The 13,044-nt window shown below is 40.3% G+C and overlaps 1 protein-coding gene across 4 annotated transcripts in view; it reads right to left on the bottom strand.

The window, feature by feature from the left end:
- ADGRG6 (adhesion G protein-coupled receptor G6) overlaps nt 1–13,044 on the bottom strand; it is a 155,431-nt gene that overhangs the window by 78,654 nt on the left and 63,733 nt on the right. For all 4 annotated transcript variants that reach the window (XM_034765519.1, XM_034765517.1, XM_034765518.1 and 1 more), the window contains exons 3-4: nt 6,704–7,048; nt 2,528–3,151 (exon numbers count right to left, since the gene is read on the bottom strand). In XM_034765519.1, the coding sequence (XP_034621410.1) occupies nt 2,528–3,151; nt 6,704–7,048 (969 nt within the window). The remainder of the gene's footprint in view (nt 1–2,527; nt 3,152–6,703; nt 7,049–13,044) is intronic.

Genomic DNA, 13,044 nt, shown 5'->3' on the forward strand with positions numbered 1-13,044 from the left:
GAGTTAACCACGATTAATCGACAGCCCTAATATTAATTTTGCTGGTGACGTAGGCTTGCATAGTTCTTTACAATAAACAAAGACAAGGTCCATTGCCCAAGCAAATTTAGATAGAAAACACAAAATGTACAGCTCCTTTGGTTTATGCTGAGGTTATCCAGAGATGTAGATGGGTGCTTTTGGTAAGGAATTTACATAATTCAAAACCATTAAGATGGTAAGGAACCAGGAAAGCTGAATGTGAGACGGCACTAGGAGAAGAATACTATCCTTGTAGGAGTATAATTGTTTTTGTGGAAAGCCAATCGGTGTCATGTGTGTCTTGCAGGGGATGGTCTCCCTCTCTGCAGAACTGGAGTTCAGAAGCAGATCACAGTCATGTACAACGTATACATCTATCCACACTAGGGTTGCCAGTTGTCTGGTTTTTGACCAGAAAGTCTGGTTATAAAGGGGACCTGGAAGTGTCCAGTCAGATGTACTGACCAGACACCAAAAGTCCGGTTACTGCAGGTGGGGGAAGAAGGCAGGTGCCAGGTCATCAACACACACCAGCGCCTGCTCAGCCGGGGCCGCTCCTATTTGCATCTCGTTGGCAGGCAGGTAGCAGGCTCTGCATCAGGTTGCAGCTCCTGTCCCAGCCGGGAGCAGAGGGAACCCAGCTAGGGGTGGGGAATAGGGTGACCAGATGTCCCGATTTTATAGGGACAGTCCCGATTTTGGGGCCTTTTTCTTATATAGGCTACTATTAACCCCCACCCCCATCCCGATTTTTCACATTTGCTGTCTGGTCACCCTCGTGGGGAATGGGGGAGGGAGGTTGAGAAGATCAAGGGACTAAGAAGTGGGGGGGAGCAGCAAGCAACTGGGTAGAGGAGAAACTGTGCAGTGGGGGATTGGAGGGTGAAAAGAGGCAGGACCATGAGGTAATATTTGTCTTATGATGTGCAAAGGGAAGGGGAAGAACCAGCAAAATTAATCTGAAATGTTCCCTCTCCTCTTAATTCCTTTTGCCTTTATTTATTCTCCTTTCATTCTCTTCAGGTTTCTGGGGAGTTTTTTTTTTTTTTTTTTTTTGGGTTTGTTTTATTTTGTGCCCAGATGCTTTTTATGGCACTCTTCACAGACAGCACAATAGATGTACAGCAAATGCACAAAGCACACACTGCTCCTTCCTACTGACCAGAGGGTCAGAGACCAGAAGTGCAGGCTAATGTGCCAGATTGTCAGTTCAATTAATATTTTTCTCCAAAGATCACCGTGGACGGACTGAAGTCTACTGGATCCTTTCCCACTCATGATTCTCTCTCATTTCCTGTGAGAAGAATTCTAATAACAAACAAGGAGTTTAAAAAGAAGTTTGAAATGGAAATTATTTCAAGCAGTGATTCAGTATTTTGGGGGGATTGGTTTTGGGAAGATCCCAGAGGAAAAACTATTGTATCGCCTCTCAAAGTTTCCAGGTATGCTCAGAGTAAAAAATCCATGGAAGATAATATTTCCAGGTGCATTCTTATACCTTTACTCTATGATGACATTTTCAGAGTTGCATGAGGGAATGAAGGAGGTGACATATTTAGTGGATAGCTATACTTCCTGCCTTGGTAGAAACTTGGAGCACTTTCTTTCCTGGAGATCTAGGACAATTCTTGGATCATTAAAATCACAACAACTATGAAAAGAATAGTACCTCTGCAACATCTTGATAATCTTTTATTGCTGCAATGTCCTTAGAAGCCACAGCAATGCGTAGACTTAAGACTTGTGAATTGGGCCTGAGTAATCTTAGCTACAAAGCAGGAGAATCAGGGTGGCTCAACCAGCTTTCTAATGGTCCCCATCCATGCCTGCACTGAACAGAACTCTGGCACAGGAAAGAATATAGCCTGCCTAGCTTTAAGCACTTGAGTAGTCCTACTGGTGTTTCAAGGGCTTAAAGTTAAGCACATTCTTAAGTGCTTGCAGGATAAGGGTCTTAGATTGTAACCTCTTCAGGTCAGGGACTCTGGTCTTTATATGTTTCTGTAAAGTGCTCTGCATGCCTATAGCATTATATAGACAGTATTATTTCTACCTATTCCCCTTTTAAACAGACACATACTTTATCTTGCTCCACATCTCCACATTCAAGTATATTAACTAACTTGTCTTAAAATCACATTTAAACTAATGAGTTTATGGAAAGGAAAGATTGGAGAACTTTTATTTATTTCTCTAATTACTTTTGGCTATTTATTGCTTCTGTCCTGAATAATATATATGAACCCCTCATAGTTTAACCTCATTAGTTGTCTTTTGAAGTCAGGCTGGATGAGAGCTTTGATTAAACTAAAGGAACAGACACACCCGGGACAAAATTAATTTTTTGTGGAATGGAGCTGGAAAGGCTAGGACAAGTGAGGTTGCCTTTTGGGAAGTGCTGCTGTCTCTAACTCTAAACATACAGTTTCTTGCTGTCATATGATACTTCAAGAACAATGCCATGGGGGAAAAAATTAACAAAAGTGATTCTGCCAAATATACTCACCACAACTTAAGTTGTTTTCTGCTTTCAATGCTGAAGTTGGGATATTCCAGAAGTCATTTTCCCAGTCCACAATGTTTCCTTTCACATCACAGCTGAGGTTGGACAGCTTTTGGGAACTCATGGTGAAGTTCCAAAGACGAAAGTTGTATATGTCCCCATTTAAAGAGCTTATTTCATTGCTGTCAGAACCCAACACCAATTTTCCATTGCCAGGGATAATCTGGCCAAAGGTACCTGAGCAGAGAACCGTGTGATAGATGCTCTTGCCATTTACACCTATATTGCCAGAGAAGCCATCCCATACTATGCACAATTGTTCAAAAGTTTCTGTGAAAAAATCTCCATTTGAATTTGTCACGAGGACACTGTCTAGTATGCACTCTGAGCCTGAGATTGATAGGAAGTGGCCTTTTGTGGTCTTTCCAAAACTGAGGAGTTCCGTTGAAAAAGGATCACTGTAGGAGAAAGCCTTCCAGTCACTGGTATCATTGCTGGCTTTGGTTGCTTCAAAGCAGAGTGTGAACTGGCTAAGCATTGGCACTGGGACTGTTTTTGCCACAGACACAGGGTCCACATCTGGAGTTTGGGGGATGATGACTTTCTGATTCCTCAGAGAAACAGCAACTAGTACACACACACGCAAAATTCCATATATAAATAAATTTCAAAGGGAGATACAAATTGGTTTAAAGACAAAGATCCAAGTAATATTCAATAAGCCAAATGTTTAGAAGAATGCTTTTATCATTGAACTGGCCCAGTATTGCACATTATGGTGCATTTAGCTTAGCAATACATTCAACCAAAAATGGGCAAAGATCATTTTAGTGCTGCATTACAGATAACTAATAACTCCTGAAGTTGAATTAAGTATATTAAACTATTAACCTGTAAGGCTGCATTCAAAACTCATGGCATGCAAGAAGTCATTTTTACAATTACTTTGCATTCATCTGGTAACTTGTAAGAATGCATTAGGCAACACACTACAGCAGTAATTTGAAAACATTTCATTTGTTTTCATGATTTTTATTGACTTGTTTTTCATGAGTGCATTACACAACTGAAGCCCATGCCACATCTTTGTAACACTGTAGCAGAGAGTGCCTCAGCTACATTCCTTGGCAAATCAAAGGCTTTTTATTGCCAAACTCAACTAATGGATTTTTGTTGGGTATGAGGATTCTGTTCAATTTTTCTCAAGAGCAGTCTGTTTAAATGCTGCAAGCTAGAGTTCACAAATATTTATGTCCTAGTCCAGGGCTCGGCAACCTTTGGCACCCAGCCCGCCAGGGTAAGTCCCTTGGCGGGTTGGGCCGGTCTGTTTACCTGCCGTGTCCGCAGCTCCCACTGGCTGCAATTCCCCATTTCAGGACAATGGGGGCTGCGGGAAGTGGCGGCCAGCACATCCCTCGACCCGTGCCGCTTCCTACAGCCCCCTTTGGTCTGGAGCGACTCATCTCCCCCATTGTGCAGCCTGTCACAGGTAGGCTGGGCCTCTGATCCCTTCAAAGGGCCTGCTACCCAGTTACCATAGTCACTTCAAGGATTTTGTCCTCTCCTCGAGGACAATAGCAAGTAGTCATATTTTAGAGATAGAAACTTGGTTAAGCTTCCCCTTACAGAACAAGGGCATTGTCATAGCTTAGTTGTAATGTAATTGTATTTACATTATAAGTAAGGTGACATACCACATTACAAAGAATGGTATAAGAACTCAGAGCTGGGAAAGAGGGCGAAGGTTATTTATACAAATACTATTCATTGTGTGTTTGGGAAGATCAAGAATATTGAGGGCCACTGGCTGTGTTGAAAAGGTATAAGAAGAGAATAAGCAATGTTAACACATTCAGTAAATTTGTTATGTCACTGAACAATTCTGATCTGCCTTGTAATATGACTCCACGGTGCTGGGCGGCAGCAGTGGTTGAACATCAGAATCCCACATCTCCCAAGAAAGGGCAAAACTGATATCAATATGTGTTCTGGATATGTAGAGTGAGCAGAACATTGGAGTCAATGTTACCAGCAGATTTCTGTCCCAGTTACCAAATATTAAGCAATTCATCATTTTGATGAATTTCAGCTGTCAGTACTTAAGGAGCTGATCACCATATGAAGGAGAAAACAAATATTGTTGTTCCTTTTGGCCCAAGCAGTTAATCAATATTGAGGCCATTAGGAGAAGAAATTCTCTGTTAGAGAAGAAATTGATGATAGAATCAAGTATTTTTTCAGTGCAAGAATATACACAAAGTCCTGTTTCCTTGAATACAGCAGGAACAAACAGCAATTCCTTGCTCAGAAATCCAAGTCTGCCTTTCCAATGAGTCCTGTGCCCACTGCTTATCTCATTTTCTGATGCCTTTTCCTGCCTTTCTGCCTCTAACACACTGACTGCAATGAATCATCCTCCTAGCCTCTATGTTTTATAGTCTGTACCAGGGAAACCCTTCAGCCCACATAGCTTAGGGTGGGTCTACAACACAAATGTACATGTACACTCTAAGTGAGGGCAGAGAGCTCTCCCGCTGGCTTAATAACTCCACCTCTGTGAGAGGCAGTAGCTATGTGGGCGGGAGAAGCTCTCTCACCTACATAGCACTGTCTACACGGGGGTTAAGGTTGGTATAACTACATCACTCAGCGGTGTGGATTTTTCATACCCAGAATGACGTCGTTATACCACAGTAAGTATGTAGTGTAGACGTGGCCTTAAGTTCTGATTGGCTTTGCTATATGGTTTATGTCCTAGGGTGGTGACTCCCTATTTTTTCTAGCTTTTATAACATAAAGGGGCTTTTAATTGCTTCTTCTATTTAGACTGAAGAAAGGGTGCCTAGTTCACCCATCAACTTTACTGAGGTGGCAGTTATTAACATCCTCCAGCATAACAAATATATAACTATGCTGCACCAAAACCATGCTTTATACCTGGATATAACAGTAGTGCTCTGTCTATGTACTAAACTGAATGAGCTACAGGGTCCCAAACTTTTACGAAGTGTGAACTACACTTTTCTAGAGAGACTGCCTAGTGGACCCACCTCCTCTCTCATTGGTGACTGAATAGCATTCCTTTAACAACTACAGTGATTCTTTACATGGGCAAGTAATACTAGGAAGGCATTTAATGAGCCAGATCCTCAACTGGTATAAATTGACGTAATTCTATTAAAATCAGTTGAGCTACTTTGGTTCACACCAGCTGAGCATCTGGCCCAGTTAGCTGTCTTCATACAATGTTGCAACTGGAAACAAAGAAAACCAGCACCCATATGCTCATCCAACTCTCTGTGGATGACGAGGGAATGCTGACGAGGGGAAACTGAGGCAGATAAGTAACTGTAGCTCCAGCCTAGACCACCAGGGAGTGCTCCATGGGTGAATGCCTGCCATTATACAACCCAAATCCATCCTTAAACTAATTTACTCCCTTATATTTCCTTCCCTACCCACATGTATATTGGCCTGTGTACTTATTGTATACTAAAGTGCATACCTTTTAAAACCTCACTTCTAGGAAACAAATTGTCTAGTGTTTAAAGATACCTCCATGTTCTGCATTTGTATTAATTTGTAAAAATCTAACTAATGCCAAAGCTGGGTAGTCAATTCTGTTATTTATCTAAGATTACCACAGGGGTGCCAATGAAAAAACCCATTACATTACAAAGGGTGTAACAGGATTTTCACATTACCCCTTTCCTCTGGGGGAAATCATGACTTTGACGACTTATCATGTTGATGATCATAAGAATGATTTGAATATGAGAGTCCTGTGTAAGTAAGAAGGGCAGAATGTAAGAGTTGAGATCTGCCATATACATTTGAAAGGAGATTTTTCCCCCTTAATGTCATCCATTCTATTGCATATATAATTTTATAACCTAGTTATTTTGGAATGGTTCTCTTTCATATGAATATTAAAGAAATCAGTGCAACATTTTCTACCAAACTGCATTTTTATAGCCTGTCAGGGCTAAATTTTGCCATGAGTTACTCGTGTAACACTACTGAAGTCAGTGGAGTTGTACGGGAGTAGTTGATGGCAGAATTTAGTCTGTGAGATCTCCAGATTCTCACTTCAAAGATTCACCTTACCACATACAGTGAGTCTGCTTGGTATAGGAAATACTAGATAAAAGAGGAAAGAAATTCTTTATGCTTACATACCTCGGGTATAGCTGGCATTGAAACCTCTCTTTTGGATACTAAAGTCACTTGCAAAAGTTACGATCATTTCATTTCCAGTGGAGTTAAATGATAATCCTTTGGCAGTGACGCCGCAAAACTTAACCTGATTCTTCTCTCCAGTATCTAGAGTTAATGAATCGTAAATGCAGTTCGGAGCTTCTTCAATGTCAAACTCAATAAATGTTATCTGAATGATGAATCCAGGAGGAGCTCGGAGGGTCCACTTGCATGCTTGGCTGTTAGGGTAATCACTGGGAAAGCAGGGAGAGGTGAAGATTCCCGTGGGGTTGGACAGTGATATCCTGCAATCAGAGCATCCAAGAACTGTGGGACCAAAAAAGAAAAGGGGGTGGGGAGGGATGAGAGATATTGTAACATGAACTAAAACATCAAGAAATTGATATAACAACTAAAGTTTAAGTGAAAGGAGGAGAAAGGAAGGTGTTCCTTTAAAGGACAATAACATTTGGGGTAAACTATCAGTAAAAAGGAGCACATATATAAGAAATACTCTGGGAAAGAAATAATACAGTTCTTAATACACAGTGGTATGCCAGGAAGTATCTTTTTATATTTGCCTGATATACTAATGCAGACAATGTAAAAGCAACTCTTTCTTACTCTCAAACACACACGTACCCTTTAACTGAAAAAGTCTAAAAAGTCTACAGTAGCTACTTTTAAAATCGTATCAGCAACTTTCCAACAAATACATCCACAGTTCTGTCCCTGCTCTCCCCTTCTTGCAGAGGGGTAATAATTTGTTGCTGGCTTATATGAAAAGCAAGTTATTGCACCATTTCCATGCCGACTGGCTGGCATAAGCGGACGGGGAGAGGGGGATCGCAAGGGTAGAAGTGGTTTTTTATTCCCTTATTCCCTGCATGCAGACCAAAGGATGATCCAGACCTTAATGATTCCTGTAAACACCTTGATATTCTCAAATGAAGAGATATATATGAAAATGTTTTCCTCCTGCCATTCAAACCCCTCACAATATTATCAAGATCACTGAGAGATGGCTCATGTATATAAGACAGTTCAGCTACCTCTTGCCAAAAGAATACTGAGTAATTTAGGCAAAAACTTAAAACGGCCAGATTGGACTCAAGCTGAGTTCCTTGCTCAGCAAACAGTCTTCCTGATTTCACTGGGCCTTGCTCTTGGAGTAAGGTACGACGCAGGGTGGGAGAATTTGAACCTTTGTTATTACATAAACTGAGTTAAGCAATGAAAAATGAAGAATTAAAACTTAGACGGGGTCAAAACTTGCTGCATCTTATGCAACATCAAATGTAAATAAAGTATTAAAAGTTGTTGCAAAACAAAAAGAAGGTACTATTCTTTCAGTCCCACTTGCTAGCCTCTGCTGGATTTAAAGACTATCTTCAATGCAATGACAAGTAAAAGTTACATAACTTTGTCAATAACAACTTCCTTGAATTTTAGTAACTCACTAAAAGAAAAGCAGAAAGGTAATTAATTAACCCCCCTTCTGTGGAGAGAAGAATCCTCTTTTGATACTGCATCATCAACAGACATTGCTACTAAACTGTTCCTAAAATGCTCGATTAAAACTTCATTAAAGTTAGTGGAAAGACTCCCAAAGTGTAGGTAAAATACAGGATTATAAAGAAAGAAAAATTATAGCACTAGAAAAAATATATGCAACCACTAAAATACAATACATAGATACTACAGTAAGTGCAAAGGTAGTATATAGGGACATTTTAAATAATTAAAATGATGGTATTATTTATATCACAGTCATTCCTAGGAGCCTGAGCCATTGACTAACACCCCATTGTGCTAGGCACTGCACAAACACAGAACAATAAGATGGTGCCTGCCTCAAAAGAAGTATTCAGAATATCCTTAGGCAAACAATATCTGGCTACTTTACAGGAACCAAATCAACTGATTAACGTTTAGACCTGTCAATTAACAAATGGAAGAAGAGTTTGCTCAATGCACCATGACTGTCGTAAATGAAATAAAGGTGGCTTTTTAGTGTATTGAATTTCTCAATGTTTCCAATTCAAATCCTCTTCAGGAGCATAAATTGATGACGGGTTTCCCAGTTTTTGTTTGCAGTACATTCATAGGGGGTCATTACAGGTGAGCTGTCCCATAGACACCAAGGATTAGGTGAGCAAAGCTTGATTTGGCGCCATCCTAGTATTGTACTGATTGTTCTGTACACAATGTTGATCGGGGGAAGCATTTATAGCCGGACATGTATCCAGTTCTTCTGTCTCAGAACATGCATCCGAAGAAGTGGGTATTCACCCATGAAAGCTCATGCTCCTATATGTCTGTTAGTCTATAAGGTGCCACAGGACTCTTTGCTGCTTTTACAGATCCAGACTAACAGGGCTACCCCTTTGATACTTGTCTCAGAACAGGGGCTAGGGCATCACAGGAAAAACAGGTTAGAAAAAATAAAAACTTCATTACAAAAAAAAAAAAAAGGGAGTTAATTTTGGTTACTTAAGTGCAACAAGACCCTGGGGTTAGCTTCTATTCCCTTTCATTCACAGAAAAAAGACCAAAAACTAAAAGCCAGATTAGTAAGAGCAAATGGGCCAGTGAACCCAATTCAACTCTCCAGAACTGGCCACCTGAAGGCTGTGCTCTCTGAACAACCAAGGAAGCACTGTGTGCAATGCTGCCTGAAGCGCCCACTGGTATGGATAGTATGCAGCACACTTTTTGAAGTCCCTTGCCATCTGAGACAAACCCCTCACAATAGTATCAAGATCACTGAGAGATGGCTCAAGTCTATTCAGACATCCACTGAAGGTTATTTCAGTGAGATGTGAATTTTTACCAATAGCAAGTTAAATTTCAGAGCAGGATTGACTGGCATCTGGTAACTGCAGGTAAGGTATTTTTGTTTTACCAGGGTAGCATGTGTGGCATTTTGACTTTGCCCTCATTCTCACCACATTTCCTTACACCCCATTTCTAGAGTTTACATGGGACCATTTCTGTGTTGTTCATTGGTATGGCAGCATGCCAACTAGGAGGCTTGCTCTGTGAGGAGAATGTGGAGGTAGAGTTTCTACATTTTTTGTGTGTGCAACTTATTGAAGCATATGGCCCTAAGTGGAGAAGAGGTAATTCATTTATAGGTTTCCAGAACAAAGGCTGTGGATGACAGCTGTTGAAAATGACCACAGAAATTTCATTTGTTTAAATTTCAGAATTATCTTAAAGATTCACTGCAAACACTGGGGGGGTTGTGGCTCTGTGGGTGGATGGGAATGATGTGGGCAAGGCAATGGGAAGGTTGCTTTATCCTTATTTCCCTGAAAACACACAGAAATGCTAATGCTGTCTTCACGAACTTACGCAAAAAAACATTCTGCATAATGAAGCAGGTTGGCAGTGGTCATGAGATCTCATGATACCGTGATTCCTTGTTTGCCATATCACAACTGATTGCTGTGGACATGATTACAATGCCACACAGGGAGGACAACTACTTTGGGTGGGCTACACATATAGGGATATAAACTCTTGGGAAGTAATCTCATGGTGAGAGGAACAGAGAGAGAAAGATGGCACTAAGTCACCTTTCTGCTCTCCTGATCCTGGTCTGGCTAGAGGATGAAACAACCTTTAATACAAATGAAAGCAGCTGCAGGACTTCTCTAAATTATGCTGCTTGCAGGCAGAATGCTTTATCATGCATACTGATGTACTACTTATTTTCAGTACAGTGGCTCTAGTGTGGCCACGCATTAGTACAGTGGCTGTGAATTTGAGAGAGTGCCATGCATTTCACTCTACTCCCTCTCAGCCAGGCTATATCCCTTTCCTGCCCCTTCTTGCTAAGTGCTAGGAAAAGGAAGGAGAAACAGATAACACAGAGCTGGCTATACCTGATTTGTATAATCTAAGCAGAGCACAGGAGGTGAAACTGGGGCCAAGAATTAAGTCCTTGGGTCAGATCCTCAGCTGGAGTAAATTGGTATAGCTCCATTGATGCTGATTTACACTTGCTGAGTATCTGGCCCCTAAAGTATGATTATAATCTGATAATGGCTCTGTAAAAATATCATTGCTGGCTTCTACATTTTTATATATCTTCCAGGTAAAATGTTTTCAGCTTCACAGTAAAAAATGTTTCTTTCTAGCTGCTAATGCAGAAAACTCAATCTGGGATCTGAAGGTCAAACACGTGCACTGTACAGGTTATAAAAATCTGGCAGTGGGAACTTGGTTAACAATTCTGCTGATTGTACATCAACCAGAATAGAATCCAGCTCACTCCATCTGCCTGTCGGTGTGAGGTAAGGTACTTATCATGATTTCTAGGCACCATAAAAAAATAAATGTCAGAGTCCATAACAAAGATGCTGTTATTTCTCTTTAAATTCTCATTACCCCAGTCACAGAGAAAACAACAGTCTGATTGTTATTGTCATTTGTTTTACTGAGAGTAAGGTTTTCTCATAGCTGCATTGGTGCTAAACAGAGTAAAACAGTAAAAGTTTACTTCTGATGTAAAAATAAGGAGATATAGAATCAGATCTGCTGAGCAGAATATCTTACTTTTATTGAAGTAGGAAGGTTTCTTTTTCATGCAGGTGTCCCCAGTAATAAGCAAAAAGAAAAGAAAATAAACAAAAAAACTATGTATAAACAGAATTGGTTTTGAATGGAACTTTCTGGAGCACATCCCAGCAGACATTTAGTCTTTTATAAACATCTCCTATTTTACGTGGTCATTAACAATCCAAATTGCAGTGGCAATCTCAGGCTGTCAGGCAGAGCAGAGAAATATTGTGTAATCCCACTGGCCCAGAGCAGCATTGGATTGTGGATACTGAGTACTGTACTTGCAGCAGTGCATGCAGCAAACAGTTTGCACGCAAGCTGAAATATTTATTGATTCAATGAGAACGATAAACAAAATTCTTGATTGGCATGGTCAGGGATTCCTTGGGTACAGAGTTCAAAACTTGCTTGTCACTTACCTTGTTGTTTTCCTGGACTGGTGGATAATCCGAGTTGAAAATAAATATATCACAACCAAAAAATATGTTTAAAAGACATTAAGGTTGCAAAGTCAAGCATTCAATGCAAGAGTTAAGGTTGCCTATGCAACCTTAATTCAGACCTTTTGTGTGTATGCTTTATGATACTGTCTTTAATTACATGATCACATACTATTTTTTTCCACAGGATTCCTGTCCTATTCAGTTAGTTATTCAATATTTTCTTTAATACTCCTAATGGAATGTGTTGCCCACGGCCTTATTTACCTCAAACCATGTAAACCCTGCATGGAATAGGAAATTATTAAATTTTTCCTAGGCATTTCTGTGCTGCTCTGACCGCAGTATTATCTGGTCAATTCACAAACATCAATGAATTTATCTTCACAACATCTTTGGGTGGTGAGGATGTATTGTTATCAACACTTTACATGGGGGGAATGAAGCACTGAGAGATTCTTAGATTCATAGATTCCAAGGCCAGAAGGGACCATTACGATCATCTCGTCTAACTCTGAATAACACATGCCATGGAACTTCCCCAGAATAATTCCTAGAGAATATCTTTTAGAAGAACATTCAGTCTTGATTTAAAAATTGTTAGTGATGAATTGTTCCAATAGTTAATTACCCTCCCTGTTAAAAATGTACATCTCATTTCCAGTCTGAATTTGTCTAGTTCAATTTCCAGCCATTGCATCATTGTATTGTTTTCTCTCCTAGATTGAAGAGCCATAATCAAATATTTGTTCACCATGAAGGTACTTACAGACAAACAAGTCACCCCTTAACATTCTCTTTGTTAAACTAAATAGATTGAAATCCTTGAGTCAGTCTATCGCTTTAAGACATGTTTACTAATCCTTTAATCAGTTTTATGGCTCTTCTCTGAACCCTCTTCAATTTATCAACATCCCTCTTGAATTGTGGGCCCCAGAAATGGACACGGTATTCAGCAGCAGTCGCACCAGTGCCAAATGCAGAGGTAAATTAACTTTTTTACCCCTACCCAAGATTCCCCTATTTATGCATCCCAGGATCACGTTAGCCGGTTGGTCACAGCATCACACTCGGAGCTCGTTCAACTGATTATCCAAACCCACATCTTTTTCAGAGTCACTGCTTTCAAGAATAAAATCCCCCATCATGTAAGTATGGCCTACATCCTTTGTTTCTAGATGTACACATTTACTTTTAGCGGTATTGAAGTGCATATTGGTTGCTTACAATCAGCTTGCCACGCGATGCAGTTGCTATGTATCAGTGACTGTCCTCTGCATTATTTACCACTCCCTCAATTTCTGTGTCATCTGC

Source organism: Trachemys scripta, chromosome 3, assembly GCF_013100865.1.
Source record: "Trachemys scripta elegans isolate TJP31775 chromosome 3, CAS_Tse_1.0, whole genome shotgun sequence".
In the NCBI taxonomy this organism is placed as follows: Eukaryota; Metazoa; Chordata; order Testudines; family Emydidae; genus Trachemys; species Trachemys scripta.